Raw genomic sequence first — 20,514 nt, forward strand, 5'->3', positions numbered from 1 at the left:
AACACTGCAACAAATCATCCCCAAGCCTAAACACTGCAACAAATCATCCCTAAGCCTAAACACTGCAACAAATCATCCCCAAGCCTAAACACTGCAACAAATCCTCCCCAAGCCTAAACACTGCAACAAATCTTCCCCAAGCCTAATCACTGTAACAAATTATCCCAAGCCTAAACACTGCAACAAATCATCCCCAAGCCTAAACACTGCAACAAATCATCCCTAAGCCTAAACACTGCAACAAATCATACTTAAGCCTAAACACTGCAACAAATCATCCTTTAAACACTGCAACAAATCATCCCTAAGCCTAAACACTGCAACAAATCATCCCTAAGCCTAAACACTGCAACAAATCATCCCCAAGCCTAAACACTGCAACAAATCATCCTTAAACCTAAACACTGCAACAAATCATCCCCAAGCCTAAACACTGCAACAAATCATCCTTAAACATAAACACTGCAACAAATCATCCCCAAGCCTAAACACTGCAACAAATCATCCTTAAACATAAACACTGCAACAAATCATCCCCAAGCCTAAACACTGCAACAAATCATCCCCAATCCTAAACACTGCAACAAATCATCCCCAATCCTAAACACTGCAACAAATCATCCCCAAGCCTAAACACTGCAACAAATCATCCCTAAGCCTAAACACTGCAACAAATCATCCCTAAGTCTAAACACTGCAACAAATCATCCCCAAGCCTAAACACTGGAACAAATCATCCCCAAGCCTAAACACTGTAACAAATCATCCCCAATCCTAAACACTGCAACAAATCATCCCCAAGCCTAAACACAGCAACAAATCATCCCCAAGCCTAAACACTGCAACAAATCATCCTTAAGCCTAAACACTGCAACAAATCATCCCTAAACCTAGACACTGCAAACAAATCATCCCCAAGCCTAAACACTGCAACAAATCATCCCTAAACCTAAACACTGCAACAAATCATCCCTAAGCCTAAACACTGCAACAAATCATCCCCAAGCCTAAACACTGCAACAAATCATCCCTAAGCCTAAACACTGCAACAAATCATCCCTAAGCCTAAACACTGCAACAAATCATCCCTAAGCCTAAACACTACAACAAATCATCCCCAAGCCTAAACACTGCAACAAATCATCCCTAAGCCTAAACACTGCAACAAATCATCCCTAAGCCTAAACACTGCAACAAATCATCCCTAAGCCTAAACACTGCAACAAATCATCCCTAAGCCTAAACACTGCAACAAATCATCCCCAAGCCTAAACACTGCAACAAATCATCCCCAAGCCTAATCACTGTAACAAATTATCCAGCGTATGTCCATTACATTCACATATCAAATAAAAACTCAGACAGACAAGTCTCCAAGCAAGATTAGATGAAATGCTTGACAAATACGTATTTGTTGAAATCCCTCCGGGAAAAAAAAGCGCATTAAAAAACCAGAGCTATTTCTGCTGGTGACAGTATTTTGGGATGAATGTAGTTATGGTACAGTTACAGTCTTTCATTTGCTTTTTACAGCCCGCACAGCGGTCACTATCGCCACTACTGTAGATTTCCCCCCTTTTAAGTTCTGCCCTTGAGCAAGGGGATGCCAAGGCATTCTGCAGTGGCCTATGTAGCGAGGGGAGTCAGAGTAGGGAAGGAAGGGGAGCAGCTCATTGGACGAGGGGAGATGTAAACAGCTGAACATGGTCTGTGTGGCACCATATTACCCCGTAAGCCCCATCGGTAGTGCAGGTATGGGGAATAGAGTAACCAATCGGGATGCAGTCAGAAAGTCTACCGCGCTGTCTCAGTCACACGCCGTCTCAGTCACACGCCGTCTCAGTCACACGCCGTCTCAGTCACACGCCGTCTCAGTCACACGCCGTCTCAGTCACACGCCGTCTCAGTCACACGCCGTCTCAGTCACACGCCGTCTCAGTCACACGCCGTCTCAGTCACACGCCGTCTCAGTCACACGCCGTCTCAGTCACACGCCGTCTCAGTCACACGCCGTCTCAGTCACACGCCATCTCAGTCACACTGGCTGTCTCAGTCACACTGGCGTCTCAGTCACACGCCGTCTCAGTCACACGCCGTCTCAGTCACACGCCGTTTCAGTCACACGCCGTCTCAGTCACACGCCGTCTGTCACACGCCGTCTCAGTCACACGCCGTCTCAGTCACACGCCGTCTCAGTCACACTGGCTGTCTCAGTCACACTGGCTGTCTCAGTCACACGCCGTCTCAGTCACACGCCGTCTCAGTCACACGCCGTCTCAGTCACACGCTGTCTCAGTCACACTGGCCGTCTCAGTCACACGCCGTCTCAGTCACACGCCGTCTCAGTCACACGCCGTCTCAGTCACACGCTGTCTCAGTCACACTGGCCGTCTCAGTCACACGCTGTCTCAGTCACACGCTGTCTCAGTCACACGCTGTCTCAGTCACTCTGTGCTGCGTTTCCCTGGAACAGCGGGAAACAATGGCAATGAGCCAGATCTGTGGGTGAGTCAAATCATGAACAAAGGAGTCATATTGATCATCTATAAGGATTCTCTCTCATGGAGTCATATTGATCATCTATAAGGATTCTCTCTCATGGAGTCATATTGATCATCTATAAGGATTCTCTCTCACGGAGTCATATTGATCATCTATAAGGATTCTCTCTCATGGAGTCATATTGATCATCTATAAGGATTCTCTCTCATGGAGTCATATTGATCATCTATAAGGATTCTCTCTCATGGAGTCATATTGATCATCTATAAAGATTCTCTCTCATGGAGTTATATTGATCATCTATAAGGATTCTCTCTCACGGAGTCATATTGATCATCTATAAGGATTCTCTCTCATGGAGTCATATTGATCATCGACGCTGATTAAAAACACAAAATTAAAGAACACAAGCTCTTTTCCACGACATAGACTGACCAGGTGAATCCAGGTGAAAACTACGATGCCTTATTGATGTCACATGTTAATCTCAGGGCAACTTTATAGTGAGGACTGACAAAATAAAGTTCAGTAATTGGATTATGATGTATTTCCACTATTAATAGTTGATTCATCAGGTCAAAGACTACACTGTCTCTGTGACTGGTGAATACGACTGAGTATATACACTGAACTAAAATATAAATGTAACAATTTCAAAGATTTTACTGAGTTACAGTTCATATAAGGAATTCAGTCAATTTATATTAATTCATTAGGCCCTACTCTATGGATTTCACATGACTGGGAATACAGATATTCATCTGTTGGTTACAGGTACCTTAAACAAAAAGGTAGGGGAGTGGATCAGAAAACCAGTCTGTATCTGGTGTGACCGCCACTTGCATAATGCAGCGTCACACATCTCCTTCACATAGAGTTGATCAGGCTGTTGAATGTGGTCTGTGGAATGTTGTCCCACTCCTCTTCAATGGCTGTGCAAAGTTGTTGGATATTGGCAGGAACTGGAACACGCTATCATTAATGTCAATACAGAGCATCCCAAACATGCTCAATGGATGACATGTCTGGTGAGTATGTGCGCCATGGAAGAACTGGGACATTTTCAGCTTCCAGGAATTGTGTACAGATCCCTGCGACATGGGGCAGTGCATTATCGTGCTGAAACATGAGGTGATGATGGTGGAGGAATGGCACGACAATGGGCCTCAGGATGAGACAAACATGTTGCTTTTTGGCCATCAAGGAAAATGCTATGTCTGGTGCAAACCCAACACCTCTCATCACACCGAGAACAACATCCCCAGAGTGAAGCATGGTGGTGGCAGCATCATGCTGTGGGGATGTTTTTCATCGGCATGGACTGGGAAACTGGTCAGAATTGATGGCGCTAAACACAGGGACATTCTTGAGGGAAACCTGTTACAGTCTTCCAGATATTTGAGACTGGGACGGAGGTTCACCTTCCAGCAGGACAATGACCCTAAGCATACTGCTAAATCAACACTCGAGTGGTTTAAGGGGAAACATTTAAATGTCTAGGAATGGCCTAGTAAAAGCCCAGACCTCAATCCAATTAAGAATCTGTGGTATAACTTAAAGATTGCTGTACACCACTGTTGTACTGCGTCGTTATCTGCCGGTCTGTGACCCGCCTGTTAGCTTGCACGATTCTTGCCAATCTCCTTCGACCTCTCTCATCAACGAGCTGTTTTCGCCCACAGGACTGCCGCTGACTGGAGGGATTTTGTTTGTCGCACCATTCTCTGTAAACCCTAGACACAGTCGTGCGTGAAAAGCCCAGGGGGCCGTTTCTGAGATACTGGAACCAGCGAGCCTGGCAACAACGATCATACCACGCTCAAAGTCTCTTAGGTCACTGGTTTTGTCCATTCTAACGTTCAATAGAGCAGTAACTGAATGTCTTGATGCCTGTCTGCCTGCTTTATCTAGCAAGACACGTGACTCGCTGTCTGTAGGAGCGATCCATTTTCGTGAAAGGGGTGGTGTACCTAACAAATTGTCTGAGGAGTTTTTGTACAGTATATAAAAATAAACAAGGTTTGAAAGTATGATGTTTTAGTCAAATATTATATCTGTTTGGGATTCTTTGCGGTCAATTTCCAATCTACTAATTATTTGTAATTCTGATCTGGCCCCCTGACCGTCCACTCAAGACAAAATCAGACCACGGCTGAATCTAGTTGATGATCCTGTAAAGTATAATAATTTATGTAGAGAATTGTCCGTGGCAGAAACCTCACACACCATCTCTAACGTAATTGGACAAGTCTGCTCTGATATAAGGGAGTGACATATATAGGGAAGGAACCAAAGGGAGTGACATATATAGGGAAGGAACCAAAGGGAGTGACATATAGGGAAGGAACCAAAGGGAGTGACATATATAGGGAAGGAACCAAAGGGGAGTGACATATATAGGGAAGGAACCAAAGGGAGTGACATATATAGGGAAGGAACCAAAGGGAGTGACATATATAGGGAAGGAACCAAAGGGAGTGACATATATAGGGAAGGAACCAAAGGGGAGTGAGATATATAGGGAAGGAACCAAAGGGGAGTGACATATATAGGGAAGGAACCAAAGGGGAGTGACATATATAGGGAAGGAACCAAAGGGGAGTGACATATATAGGGAAGGAACCAAAGGGGAGTGACATATATTGGGAAGGAACCAAAGGGGAGTGACATATATAGGGAAGGAACCAAAGGGGAGTGACATATATTGGGAAGGAACCAAAGGGGAGTGACATATATTGGGAAGGAACCAAAGGGGAGTGACATATATTGGGAAGGAACCAAAGAGAGTGACATATATTGACAGAGTATGCAACTCTGTCAATGAGGAAATCCTGTGTAGATGAATATTGCCAGAGGGACTTGTGCTTAAAATTCATAAAGTGCTTGGCTTATTTGAACTTGTTGATTCTGAACTATTCTTAAAAATAAAACAATATATAAAGTAAAATATAAATATGTAAATATTACATTTGCATGCTCTTTACATCTTGGAATGTGTTTAATGGAGTTTAAAACATGATTAAGAGGCACAGTCAATATTAGCAAGATGGCTACAATGTCAAAAGGATATTGAGATTTAATCAATTTATAATGTAATTCCAAAACAAATTCTCAATCAGTTTCAGTCGTGTGGGAAACAGCAAGCGTTGTTTTTCCTCATTTCAAGATAAGACGCAGTTAATCCCTATTAAAATAGGATATTATATTACGCCAGATTATTATAGCTGGATTTATAGTGTCATGACGATCAAAAAGGCCATTTTTAGTTCTCACTAAAAACATAATCAATCAAACCAACCATTATGTAATTGATTGCAGTCAATGTGTTTCAAGTGATTAGCTTGATCATGAAACATATTATTCAATTAATCAAAGTCTTAATGAAAGCTTGTCCGTAAATGTAATGCTGAGAGTCGGGAAGCAAGTTCATGGAGTGAATATATTTAACAAAACAAGAAACACAAACAGCGCACTGACATGAAGCAGGAACAATGATGACTGGGGAAGAAACCAAAGGGAGTGACATATATAGGGAAGGAACCAAAGGGAGTGAAATATAAAGGGAAGGAACCAAAGGAAGTGACATATATAGGGAAGGAACCAAAGGGGAATGACATATATAGGGAAGGAACCAAAGGAAGTGACATATACAGGGAAGGAACTAAAGGGAGTGACATATATAGGGAAGGAACCAAAGGAAGTGACATATATAGGGAAGGAACCAAAGGGAGTGACATATAAAGGGAAGGAACCAAAGGGAGTGACATATATAGGGAAGGAACCAAAGGGGAATGACATATATAGGGAAGGAACCAAAGGAAGTGACATATACAGGGAAGGAACTAAAGGGAGTGACATATATAGGGAAGGAACCAAAGGAAGTGACATATATAGGGAAGGAACCAATGGGAGTGACAAATATAGGGAAGGAACCAAAGGGAGTGACATATATAGGGAAGGAACCAAAGGAAGTGACATATACAGGGAAGGTACCAAAGGAAGTGACATATATAGGGACGGAACCAAAGGGAGTGACATATGTAGGGAAGGAACCAAAGGGAGTGACATATATAGGGAAGGAACCAAAGGAAGGGACATATATAGGGAAGGAACCAAAGTGAATAACATATATAGGGAAGGAACCGAAGGGAGTGACATATATAGGGAAGGAACCAAAGGGGAGTGACATATATAGGGAAGGAACCAAAAGAAGTGACATATATAGGGAAGGAACCAAAGGGAGTGACATATATAGGGAAGGAACCAAAGGGGAGTGACACATATAGGGAAGGAACCAAAGGAAGTGACATATATAGGGAAGGAACCAAAGGGAGTGACATATATAGGGAAGGAACCAAAGGGGAGCGACATACATAGGGAAGGAACCAAAGGGGAGTGACATATATAGGGATGGAACCAAAGGGAGTGACATATATAGGGAAGGATCCAAAGGGGAGTGACATATATAAGGAAGGAACCAAAGGGGATGACATATATAGGGAAGGAACCGAAGGAAGTGAAATATATAGGGAAGGAACCAAAGGGGAGTGACATATATAGGGAAGGAACCAAAAGGGAGTGACAAATATAGGGAAGGAACCAAAGGGGGTGACATATATAGGGAAGGAGCCAAAGGGGAGTGACATATATAGGGAAGGAACCAAAAGGGAGTGACATATATAGGGAAGGAACCAAAAGGGAGTGACATATATAGGGAAGGAACCAAAGGGGAATGACATATATAGGGAAGGAACCAAAGGGGAGTGACATATATAGGGAAGGAACCAAAGGGGAATGACATATATAGGGAAGGAACCAAAGGGGAATGACATATATAGGGAAGGAACCAAAGGGGAATGACATATATTGAGCAGGTAATCAAGGAGGTGATGGAGTCCATGCGCCTAACGCTGGTGACAGGTGTGCGCCCTAACGAGCAGCCTGGTGACCAAGGGGCCGGAGAGGGGAGTTCGCGTGACAATAACTAATAAAAACACCTAAAAATTTCCCACACATGAGCAACACTGCTTTTACACAAATTCGCTCTTGCTATCTACTCAGAGCACTCTCGTCTGAGTGTGCCAGAGCGCAGAATAACTAACACATTTACACATTTTCAACATGTTGAATATGGCCGATGTCAGTAAACGTCAACAAAAAACGTAATTAAATTGTTGCCATCAGAACAGTTAGTCGCCAACACTCTGGATAACATGAACCAACTCTGCTAGGGCGAGTAAAATGGTCAGAGTGAGCTGTTCTCTCATGTGTCTGGAAGTAGCTAGCAAGCTAGCCAACGGTAGCCAGTTAGTTTAGGAGTTTGACTACTGTTGTGAGGTCAGAAAGCTCTGATCACTACTACTCCTCGGCCAGAGCATCCACTGTGCGCTCTCAACGCTCTGGGTTTACGAATGGACAATCTGACAACGCTCTGAGTTTACGAATGGACAATCTGACAACGCTCTGGGTTTACGAATGGACAATCTAACAACGCTCTGAGTTTACGAATGGACAATCTGACAACGCTCTGAGTTTACGAATGGACAATCTGACAACGCTCTGGGTTTACGAATGGACAATCTGACAACGCTCTGGGTTTACGAATGGACAATCTAACAACGCTCTGAGTTTACGAATGGACAATCTGACAACGCTCTGAGTTTACGAATGGACAATCTGACAACGCTCTGAGTTTACGAACACCCAGCGTGCACTCTGGCACTCCAGATGGAATTCACAAATACACCTGTAGTATTAACCAGCCTTTAGTCTTCAAATCTTTGGTTGTTTTAGTCCATGGCCTCACCTGTGAATCCTTAATGAGATGGGTGGGGCTAAGGTGGGGCTAAGGTGAGGCTAAGGTGAGGCTAAGGTGAGGCTAAGGTGAGGCTAAGGTGTAGACAAAGATGAGGCTAAGGTGAGGATAAGGTGAGGCTAAGGTGAGGCTAAGGTGAGGCTAAGGTGAGGCTAAGATGAGGCTAAGGTGTAGACAAAGATGAGGCTAAGGTGAGGCTAAGGTGAGGCTAAGGTGAGGCTAAGATGAGGCTAAGGTGAGGCTAAGGTGAGGCTAAGGTGAGGCTAAGGTGAGGCTAAGGTGAGGCTAGGGTGAGGCTAAGGTGAGGCTAAGGTGAGGCTAAGGCTTAAGAGGGTGTGAACGATGCTGAATAGGTGTAGACAAAAATGAGCTCTCCAGTAGGTCCCAAAATATTCAAGGGACATTTTCTCAAAAGTGAGGTTACAAGTTTATCAACTTTCAAAGGAGAATTACTTTCCCATTGTTCCTCAACTATAATGTATGATATACAATTTTCTAGCTCTGAGTCTCTACCGTTATCCAATGTAAAAAACAAAATTTCAAATGTTGCTACATGAGACCAAGAGACTTTTATTAAGAGTTTTATTAAACTGAGTCTCAGCAATATGACGTTGCCATGGGCAGCAGGATTAAATTAACCGTAGATATTGCAGATGAGACCCATTGTTTTACATCAGATAGTGTGTACATCCATCTCATATCTTGCAAAGGGTAATGGGATTGATCAAAAGTAGACTGGTTACAATGGGCTGCCGTAACATTAGAAAATATTACCTAGGTGACATTGTCTGATCAACCCCATTTCTGCTTCAAAACTTATCTGAATTAATCTAAGATAAAACAAGACATAAGTATTTTTGGGTGAGGAAGTCTTAGACACACCGTCTGGATTATTGTGCTTCAACGAGCAGTATTTCTGAAGTTTGACTATGGGCACGAAAGCTAGCATACATTTTTGTCCAAAGCTGAGCCAGTCACTGAAATCATCTTTGACTGAAGAGAAGCTGCTTACTAACAAGCTACCTCCATAGTACTGAAAACACAATGTTAAATCTTCCAACAAAAGCTAGCTATCAAGCTAATGTAGATTATTAGTGCTAATGTTAACATTAGTATGAGTTTTCATGAAGGAGCCGTAGTTCTGCCACAAGTTATTTCAGTAGCCTCCTGAGCTCAGGAGAAACATGTTTATCTACGAACTGATCTGTGATAAGTCAGTTCCTCTTAATTGTTGGACTGCATGTCTACAACTAGTTTAACACTAGAACTGCCATGGGCCAACGTTTGATTTTGGAAAAAATGTTTAAAAAAAATTGTCTGCTAAAAAAAAAAGCAATGTCCTGCACCTTCCTTTTCTTTTCCGAAATGCTCATTTTGTCAGAATATTGTATTTAGAGCCAATTTACCGTTGTTATTCCCAATTTAACCAGGACAATTAGCCAGCCGCTAATGCGTCTCTATCTCCTCACTGAAGGTAAGACGAATGGATGAATGGGCGATATCTGTGCACCTTACTTCACAATGGAATATAAATGAGGCCTAACTGAATGATAAGAAGGGTGTGAAGAGGTTGATAAAAAATGTTTTTTTTAAAGACAATAGTGTAATGATGAGTTTGTGTTAAGCGTATTTACCAGCTTTTGGGGCACATGTTTATAGCAAATCATTTGACCACAACGCCTTGTGGGTTGATTATGTTTCATTTTCTTTTCTGTTTTACTTTGAAAAAAAAGAAGCTGTTTTATTTACTATAACGCTATTGCTACTCACATTTATTATAAAGGAAAATAAAAACATGTGTTAGAGCCTTTAGAATAAAGCAAAACGTGTTATTGATGAGCAACGCTGCCTGCCCATCGAAACTACACCTAAACAATACCCAAACTAATTTCACACATAATACAAGTTAGCCTATAGACAAGATTTAAATTGACAATAGTCTGATGACTGAAAGTATAATCAATTGTCAAATTATACATGAAGAGATGAGCGCAGCTTGGAATTGACAGGTGCACGGATAAGAAGTTTCAATTGGTCAAATCCTCCTTCAGTCACACGCAGGTAAAACATTTAGTCAAATAACTCTCAAAATTCAAGAGCTGCAGTTCTATTTTCCAAACGTCGTTTTTTTTTCTCAAGAATATCTGCCCTGACCATACGTTCAGCACATGACCACTCGCTGGCAGCATTGCTCTGGCTACTAAAGCAGACTAGAAACATTATAAACGGAAAATTCGCTATTCGCAGAGGAGTGACGCCGTCTGACGTGAGATAATGGATGAGCCCCAGTCAAGATGATGCACTCACACAGCGTAGCTGTACCTGTGGAAGTCGGACTGATACTGATGTTTACTTTGTGAATCGCTAACTCTACCTTTTAGTTCATTGAGTAATTTTATGTCCTCAAGACCCAGTTGAGAATAGGTTCCTGAAAGGGTCTCTGACTGTGCTATGTAGTAATCTGTTTGTTTAAAGCCATTATGCACTGAGGCTACCTGACTTGGCCTGTTGGGATTGTGCTATATTGCTCTTTAATGGGTCTGTCACTGAGACTGAGCACAAACCAGATTCGGAAACAGAGTGGCGCCAAGTCTGCATCCCAAAAAGGCACCCTGTTCCCTTGCACCACTTTTTGACCAGAGCCCATAGTGAACTATAGGTACTAGGGGTTCCATTTGGAACACATCCCCAGCCTTAAATTCACAGCTGGTTGGTTCAGACAGGGCCGAGTGTAGGCTTTTATAACCCTGCCCAGGGGACGGAGAATACGGCTCTCTGATGGTATTAGAAAAAACATGATGGGGAATTTGTTGATATTCTTTAATGGCTTTTACCAAGCCAGAGAACAGAGAAATCCATCAAACGTTGCGGAAGCTAGATCTTCTAGAACCTTCCATTGGTTGATATTCTTTAATGGCTTTTACCAACCCAGAGAACAGAGAAATCCATCAAACGTTGTGGAAGCTAGACCTTCTAGAACCTTCCATTGGTTGATATTCTTTAATGGCTTTTACCAAGCCAGAGAACAGAGAAATCCATCAAACGTTGTGGAAGCTAGACCTTATAGAACCTTTCATTGGTTGATATTCTGTAATGGCTTTTACCAAGCCAGAGAACAGAGAAATCCATCAAACGTTGTGGAAGCTAGGCCTTCTAGAACCTTCCATTGGTTGATATTCTTTAATGGCTTTTACCAAGCCAGAGAACAGAGAAATCCATCAAACGTTTGTGGAAGCTAGACCTTCTAGAACCTTCCATTCGTTCCATTGGTTCCAGTGGTTTGGGTTTAATAAGGCCCCTTGGTACTTCCTTGTGTGACACTGGCTTCTGGTTAATGATGTGACAGCTGTGGCATTTCATTGCTAGGATGCTTCCCAAATGGCAGTAGTGCCCTATAGAAGGAATAGGCTGCCATTTGAGACACAGGCATAGTGTTCATAACCACACAACCAACTTGACAAATATCACCACCAAAAACAAAACACTCAAAGTCAGACAAGTATAGCTGCAAGCAGCAATGTCGGGTTTCAGCTGTGGGTCCACTGTGCCACAATCAGGACAAATTGGACACATTACCCTAGGACAAGTTACTTCCGCACTGTTTACCATGCTTACCAAATATCAGACCTCAATATCAAACCGATCCATATAATATGCTTTTGATGTATTTTTGGACCCTTTTTTAATGATGTTGACGACTTTAAACTTCTTCTTCTTCTTCTCCAGAACCGAGACTCTAGATGAAACATTATGGGCCAATGAGCTTGCCTTGTTTTTCTACTGTCCTGCAGCATCACCATGCAGCCATACTGAACCATACTGTACAGGTTAGCTAGACTCATAGCCCTTAGCATGTGTGCCAAATTCCATCACTCTCAGTGAAACAGAAGGCAGACTTGCCACATTTCAAACACAAAAAACAATATGCAAATGAGGCACCAAAAAAAAAACAACAACAAGGAAACAAACAAAACAACAAAACCAAATGATTTCTCTTTTTTTTTTACCTTAGCGTGTAGAGTATCTTCCCGTCGTTCCATATCCTGAGCAGCTGATTGGGCGTTGTAATCCAATGGGAGTCAGCGTTCTTGGAATTCCTGAAGATGGTGTCGGGGAGCCAGATGAGTCCCACCATGTTGCTGTTCAGGGTCAGGATATTCATGGTGCTGTTGTAGCTCAGCCTGCTGTCTGTCCACGTCTGGGCAAAAATGATGTCGATCTGGTATTCCTGTAACAAAAACAAACAAAGGAAATTATCCGACCAGCTATGAACGCCAAACCAGAGTTTAGATATGATATCTATGATGATATATATATACCAGATCAGATCTGAACGCCAAACCAGAGTATAGATATGATATCTATGATATCATACATCCTTATGAGAATAAAAAGAAACCCAGCAAGATCAACAAGACAAAGGAGTTTATCAAAGGGAACAGCTTCACCTATTGTCATGTTTATTGATTTCCTGTCTAGCAGGCTGGAAAAGAACGCAGCAGATATGAAGAGTTCCTAGAAGACAAAGTCTCTCTTCTCTCTTATCTCTTGGCTTTTCCATTACTTTATTACATGAGGGGAGGAGGAGGCTGGCTGGGGAGGGGAGGAGGATACTGGCTGGGGAGGGGAGGAGGAGGCTGGCTGGGGAGGGGAGAAGGAGGCTGGCTGGCTGGGGAGGGGAGGAGGAGGCTGGCTGGGGAGGGGAGAAGGAGGCTGGCTGGGGAGGAGAGGAGGAGACTGGCTGGGGAGGGGAGGAGGAGGCTGGCTGGGGAGGGGAGGAGGAGGCTGGCTGGGGAGGGGAGGGGAGTCTGGCTGGGGAGGAGAGGGGAGAAGGAAGCTGGCTGGGGAGGGGAGGAGGAGACTGACTGGAGAGGGGAAGGAAGAAGGAGGCTGGCTGGGGAGGGGAGAAGGAGGCTGGCTGGGGAGGGGAGAAGGAGGCTGGCTGGGGAGGGGAGGAGGAGGCTGGCTGGGGAGGGGAGGAGGAGGCTGGCTGGGGAGGGGAGGAGGAGGCTGGCTGGGGAGGAGGAGGCTGGCTGAGGAGGGGAGAAGGAGGCTGGCTGGGGAGGGGAGCTCATGGAAAATAATGAAAACCTACTGACTGCCAGGACCTCCTTTCGCCAGTCTAACAGTAAGACACTGAGGACAGCCTGAGGCAGCATTTAACAGGGGAACACAGCCTGATGAAACGTGATCAGAGATGACCTGAAAAGCATTAACAGGGGAACACAGCCTGATGAAACGTGATCAGAGATTACCAGAAAAGTAAACCGCACTTTCTCAGAATACAAGAGGTACAGTTATTTCCACCAATGACAGCATAAGATTTAAATGACCTTCTAGTCCAGGATTTCTACCGTGTGGAATACAATCGTATAATTCTTGTTTACCACTACTTGGTGAAATACCCAGGCGACTCAGCTCACAGGCATGCAGACAACCCAAACAGGTATGCAGACAATCAGATCAGCTTTTAGTAGCTGTAACCCAGATTATGTGGCTGAGTGCTCCGATGAGAGGAGAGGAGGGTTTTGGTATTTTAATAGGATCTCTATTAGCTGTTACAGCTACTCTTCCTGGGGGGTCCACACAAAACATGAAACATGACATAATATAGAACATTAATAGACAAGAGCAGCTCAAGAACAGAATTACATATATGTACACTGCTCAAAAAAATAAAGGGAACACTTAAACAACACAAAGGTCTAGGACATAGGGAATGTTTTGTTCCAAATACAATGCCCTTAGTTTAAGAGATGTTCTGGGCACTCATTCCAAAATTTAATTTTCCTGAATGGTGTGATTATCCTGAATGGATTTCTCTGAAACTGTATGATTATCCTGAATGGTTTTCTCTGAAACTATGATTATCCTGAATGGATTTCTCTGAAACTGTATGATTATCCTGAATGGATTTCTCTGAAACTGTATGATTATCCTGAATGGATTTCTCTGAAACTATGATTATCCTGAATGGTTTTCTCTGAAACTGTATGATTATCCTGAATGGTTTTCTCTGAAACTATGATTATCCTGAATGGATTTCTCTGAAACTACGATTATCCTGAATGGATTTCTCTGAAACTACGATTATCCTGAATGGATTTCTCTGAAACTACGATTATCCTGACTGGATTTCTCCAAAGATGCAGGTAAGTTGTCAACTTTACAATTCATTCATTTTTCAATACTCCGCTTCCTTTCGTCCATCTTTTTTTAAATGTTGTACCTAGGATCCTTATCTCCGTCATGAGATGAGCCATGCTATTGGCACTTTCTTTCTTTGATAAATTCGGCTCCATTCTTTTCTCACCACTGAGTAGATTGCTACGGGAGTCCATATGTTTTAGCGGTTAAGTGTTTCTGTTATTGCCGTTCAAGGTAGATAGCCAACTAAATGTATAGCTAGCCGAGCCAGATTACCCGTCAAACAGGTGGTGGGACTTAATGAGTGCAGGGTTAGTTGGTAGGGTAATGAGGTGGGGGAGTTGAATGAGTGTAGGGTTAGTTGGTAGGGTAATGAGGTGGGGGAGTTTAATGAGTGTAGGGTTAGTTGGTAGGGTAATGAGGTGGGGGAGTTGAATGAGTGTAGGGTTAGTTGGTAGGGTAATGAGGTGGGGGAGTTGAATGAGTGTAGGGTTAGTTGGTAGGGTAATGAGGTGGGGGAGTTTAATGAGTGTAGGGTTAGTTGGTAGGGTAATGAGGTGGGGGAGTTGAATGAGTGTAGGGTTAGTTGGTAGGGTAATGAGGTGGGGGAGTTTAATGAGTGTAGGGTTAGTTGGTAGGGTAATGAGGTGGGGGAGTTTAATGAGTGCAGGGTTAGTTGGTAGGGTAATGAGGTGGGGGTGTTTAATGAGTGTAGGGTTAGTTGGTAGGGTAATGAGGTGGTGGGTCTTAATGAGTGTAGGGTTAGTTGGTAGGGTAATGAGGTGGGGGAGTTTAATGAGTGCAGGGTTAGTTGGTAGGGTAATGAGGTGGTGGGACTTAATGAGTGCAGGGTTAGTTGGTAGGGTAATGAGGTGGGGGAGTTTAATGAGTGCAGGGTTAGTTGGTAGGGTAATGAGGTGGGGGAGTTTAATGAGTGTAGGGTTAGTTGGTAGGGTAATGAGGTGGGGGAGTTTAATGAGTGCAGGGTTAGTTGGTAGGGTAATGAGGTGGGGGAGTTTAATGAGTGCAGGGTTAGTTGGTAGGGTAATGAGGTGGGGGAGTTTAATGAGTGCAGGGTTAGTTGGTAGGGTAATGAGGTGGGGGAGTTTAATGAGTGCAGGGTTAGTTGGTAGGGTAATGAGGTGGTGGGACTTAATGAGTGCAGGGTTAGTTGGTAGGGTAATGAGGTGGGGGAGTTTAATGAGTGCAGGGTTAGTTGGTAGGGTAATGAGGTGGTGGGACTTAATGAGTGCAGGGTTAGTTGGTAGGGTAATGAGGTGGGGGAGTTTAATGAGTGTAGGGTTAGTTGGTAGGGTAATGAGGTGGGGGAGTTGAATGAGTGTAGGGTTAGTTGGTAGGGTAATGAGGTGGGGGAGTTGAATGAGTGTAGGGTTAGTTGGTAGGGTAATGAGGTGGGGGAGTTTAATGAGTGTAGGGTTAGTTGGTAGGGTAATGAGGTGGGGGAGTTGAATGAGTGTAGGGTTAGTTGGTAGGGTAATGAGGTGGGGGAGTTTAATGAGTGTAGGGTTAGTTGGTAGGGTAATGAGGTGGGGGAGTTTAATGAGTGCAGGGTTAGTTGGTAGGGTAATGAGGTGGGGGTGTTTAATGAGTGTAGGGTTAGTTGGTAGGGTAATGAGGTGGTGGGTCTTAATGAGTGTAGGGTTAGTTGGTAGGGTAATGAGGTGGGGGAGTTTAATGAGTGCAGGGTTAGTTGGTAGGGTAATGAGGTGGTGGGACTTAATGAGTGCAGGGTTAGTTGGTAGGGTAATGAGGTGGGGGAGTTTAATGAGTGCAGGTTTAGTTGGTAGGGTAATGAGGTGGGGGAGTTTAATGAGTGTAGGGTTAGTTGGTAGGGTAATGAGGTGGGGGAGTTTAATGAGTGCAGGGTTAGTTGGTAGGGTAATGAGGTGGGGGAGTTTAATGAGTGCAGGGTTAGTTGGTAGGGTAATGAGGTGGGGGAGTTTAATGAGTGCAGGGTTAGTTGGTAGGGTAATGAGGTGGGGGAGTTTAATGAGTGCAGGGTTAGTTGGTAGGGTAATGAGGTGGTGGGACTTAATGAGTGCAGGGTTAGTTGGTAGGGTAATGAGGTGGGGGAGTTTAATGAGTGTATGGTTAGTTGGTAGGGTAATGAGGTGGGGGAGTTTAATGAGTGCAGGGTTAGTTGGTAGGGTAATGAGGTGGGGCAGTTTAATGAGTGCAGGGTTAGTTGGTAGGGTAATGAGGTGGTGGGACTTAATGAGTGCAGGGTTAGTTGGTAGGGTAATGAGGTGGGGGAGTTTAATGAGTGTATGGTTAGTTGGTAGGGTAATGAGGTGGGGGAGTTTAATGAGTGCAGGGTTAGTTGGTAGGGTAATGAGGTGGTGGGACTTAATGAGTGCAGGGTTAGTTGGTAGGGTAATGAGGTGGGGGAGTTTAATGAGTGCAGGGTTAGTTGGTAGGGTAATGAGGTGGGGGAGTTTAATGAGTGCAGGGTTAGTTGGTAGGGTAATGAGGTGGGGGAGTTTAATGAGTGCAGGGTTAGTTGGTAGGGTAATGAGGTGGTGGGACTTAATGAGTGCAGGGTTAGTTGGTAGGGTAATGAGGTGGGGGAGTTTAATGAGTGCAGGGTTAGTTGGTAGGGTAATGAGGTGGTGGGACTTAATGAGTGCAGGGTTAGTTGGTAGGGTAATGAGGTGGGGGAGTTTAATGAGTGTAGGGTTAGTTGGTAGGGTAATGAGGTGGGGGAGTTGAATGAGTGTAGGGTTAGTTGGTAGGGTAATGAGGTGGGGGAGTTGAATGAGTGTAGGGTTAGTTGGTAGGGTAATGAGGTGGGGGAGTTTAATGAGTGTAGGGTTAGTTGGTAGGGTAATGAGGTGGGGGAGTTGAATGAGTGTAGGGTTAGTTGGTAGGGTAATGAGGTGGGGGAGTTTAATGAGTGTAGGGTTAGTTGGTAGGGTAATGAGGTGGGGGAGTTTAATGAGTGCAGGGTTAGTTGGTAGGGTAATGAGGTGGGGGTGTTTAATGAGTGTAGGGTTAGTTGGTAGGGTAATGAGGTGGTGGGTCTTAATGAGTGTAGGGTTAGTTGGTAGGGTAATGAGGTGGGGGAGTTTAATGAGTGCAGGGTTAGTTGGTAGGGTAATGAGGTGGTGGGACTTAATGAGTGCAGGGTTAGTTGGTAGGGTAATGAGGTGGGGGAGTTTAATGAGTGCAGGGTTAGTTGGTAGGGTAATGAGGTGGGGGAGTTTAATGAGTGTAGGGTTAGTTGGTAGGGTAATGAGGTGGGGGAGTTTAATGAGTGCAGGGTTAGTTGGTAGGGTAATGAGGTGGGGGAGTTTAATGAGTGCAGGGTTAGTTGGTAGGGTAATGAGGTGGGGGAGTTTAATGAGTGCAGGGTTAGTTGGTAGGGTAATGAGGTGGGGGAGTTTAATGAGTGCAGGGTTAGTTGGTAGGGTAATGAGGTGGTGGGACTTAATGAGTGCAGGGTTAGTTGGTAGGGTAATGAGGTGGGGGAGTTTAATGAGTGTATGGTTAGTTGGTAGGGTAATGAGGTGGGGGAGTTTAATGAGTGCAGGGTTAGTTGGTAGGGTAATGAGGTGGGGCAGTTTAATGAGTGCAGGGTTAGTTGGTAGGGTAATGAGGTGGTGGGACTTAATGAGTGCAGGGTTAGTTGGTAGGGTAATGAGGTGGGGGAGTTTAATGAGTGTATGGTTAGTTGGTAGGGTAATGAGGTGGGGGAGTTTAATGAGTGCAGGGTTAGTTGGTAGGGTAATGAGGTGGTGGGACTTAATGAGTGCAGGGTTAGTTGGTAGGGTAATGAGGTGGGGGAGTTTAATGAGTGCAGGGTTAGTTGGTAGGGTAATGAGGTGGGGGAGTTTAATGAGTGCAGAGTTAGTTGGTAGGGTAATGAGGTGGTGGGTCTTAATGAGTGCAGGGTTAGTTGGTAGGGTAATGAGGTGGGGGAGTTTAATGAGTGCAGTGTTAGTTGGTAGGGTAATGAGGTGGGGGAGTTTAATGAGTGCAGGGTTAGTTGGTAGGGTAATGAGGTGGGGGAGTTTCATTGAGTGCAGGGTTAGTTGGTAGGGTAATGAGGTGGTGGGTCTTAATGAGTGCAGGGTTAGTTGGTAGGGTAATGAGGTGGGGGAGTTTAATGAGTGTATGGTTAGTTGGTAGGGTAATGAGGTGGTGGGTCTTAATGAGTGCAGGGTTAGTTGGTAGGGTAATGAGGTGGGGGAGTTTAATGAGTGCAGGGTTAGTTGGTAGGGTAATGAGGTGGTGGGTCTTAATGAGTGTAGGGTTAGTTGGTAGGGTAATGAGGTGGGGGAGTTTAATGAGTGCAGGGTTAGTTGGTAGGGTAATGAGGTGGTGGGTCTTAATAAGTGTAGGGTTAGTTGGTAGGGTAATGAGGTGGGGGAGTTTAATGAGTGCAGGGTTAGTTGGTAGGGTAATGAGGTGGGGGAGTTTAATGAGTGCAGGGTTAGTTGGTAGGGTAATGAGGTGGGGGAGTTTAATGAGTGCAGGGTTAGTTGGTAGGGTAATGAGGTGGGGGAGTTTAATGAGTGCAGGGTTAGTTGGTAGGGTAATGAGGTGGGGGAGTTTAATGAGTGCAGGGTTAGTTGGTAGGGTAATGAGGTGGGGGAGTTTAATGAGTGCAGGGTTAGTTGGTAGGGTAATGAGGTGGGGGAGTTTAATGAGTGCAGGGTTAGTTGGTAGGGTAATGAGGTGGTGGGTCTTAATGAGTGCAGGGTTAGTTGGTAGGGTAATGAGGTGGTGGGACTTAATGAGTGCAGGGTTAGTTGGTAGGGTAATGAGGTGGTGGGACTTAATGAGTGCAGGGTTAGTTGGTAGGGTAATGAGGTGGGGGAGTTTAATGAGTGTATGGTTAGTTGGTAGGGTAATGAGGTGGGGGAGTTTAATGAGTGCAGGGTTAGTTGGTAGGGTAATGAGGTGGGGGAGTTTAATGAGTGCAGGGTTAGTTGGTAGGGTAATGAGGTGGTGGGACATAATGAGTGCAGGGTTAGTTGGTAGGGTAATGAGGTGGGGGAGTTTAATGAGTGTAGGGTTAGTTGGTAGGGTAATGAGGTGGGGGAGTTTAATGAGTGCAGGGTTAGTTGGTAGGGTAATGAGGTGGGGCAGTTTAATGAGTGCAGGGTTAGTTGGTAGGGTAATGAGGTGGGGGAGTTTAATGAGTGCAGGGTTAGTTGGTAGGGTAATGAGGTGGTGGGTCTTAATGAGTGCAGGGTTAGTTGGTAGGGTAATGAGGTGGGGGAGTTTAATGAGTGTATGGTTAGTTGGTAGGGTAATGAGGTGGGGGAGTTTAATGAGTGCAGGGTTAGTTGGTAGGGTAATGAGGTGGTGGGACTTAATGAATGCAGGGTTAGTTGGTAGGGTAATGAGGTGGAGGAGTTTAATGAGTGCAGGGTTAGTTGGTAGCGTAATGAGGTGGGGGAGTTTAATGAGTGCAGGGTCAGTTGGTAGGCTAATTAAAAACACATATATAATTAAATGTTATACATGAAATTTCCCCTTTTCCATTTTGTATGACAACGTGTAATGGATCTTTACTATAGTTCATTTGGGGGCAGTAATGCATCCCATTGGATGCCAACCGCTGATAAACCTCACCAGAGAAGAAGAAGAAACTCGCACTCCTGTTTGGTTGACCAGGAAGTGAGACGCTTTGTCTCGCCGCTCTGTAAGTAAACTTCAGCGTAAGAATAGCAAACATGATAGCATGACTTTCACTATGTAAATATCACTGTGGGTTTACCAATAAAGTTACCATCTGGTTTCTAACAGGATCAATGTTAAAGTTTCATCATTATGCATTTGATATGGGCTACGTGTACAAGGTGCCGCTACGCGTACATTTCAATGAGAGTGTCGCAAGGCAATCAATACGCAGGCTGGTAGTAACATTTAGAATGCAGGGTTTTGACTGGGTAATGTTTAGAATGCAGGGTTTTGACTGGGTAATGTTTAGAATGCAGGGTTTTGACTGGGTGAACATTTAGAATGCAGGGTTTTGACTGGGTAATGTTTAGAATGCAGGGTTTTGACAGGGTGAACATTTA

At 44.2% G+C, this 20,514-nt stretch overlaps 1 protein-coding gene across 2 annotated transcripts in view; it reads right to left on the reverse strand.

Annotated features, from left to right (window-relative positions):
- The window catches only part of LOC129869449 (gamma-aminobutyric acid receptor subunit gamma-3), a 435,314-nt gene that overhangs the window by 96,529 nt on the left and 318,271 nt on the right, over positions 1 to 20,514 (reverse strand). For both annotated transcript variants that reach the window (XR_008761908.1, XM_055943877.1), the window contains exon 4: positions 12,325 to 12,545. Coding sequence is in view for 1 of the 2 variants with exons in the window: in XM_055943877.1 (XP_055799852.1) it covers positions 12,325 to 12,545 (221 nt within the window). In the remaining variant the exon portion in view is untranslated. The remainder of the gene's footprint in view (positions 1 to 12,324; positions 12,546 to 20,514) is intronic.

The sequence above is a fragment of the Salvelinus fontinalis genome, chromosome 14, assembly GCF_029448725.1.
Source record: "Salvelinus fontinalis isolate EN_2023a chromosome 14, ASM2944872v1, whole genome shotgun sequence".
In the NCBI taxonomy this organism is placed as follows: Eukaryota; Metazoa; Chordata; class Actinopteri; order Salmoniformes; family Salmonidae; genus Salvelinus; species Salvelinus fontinalis.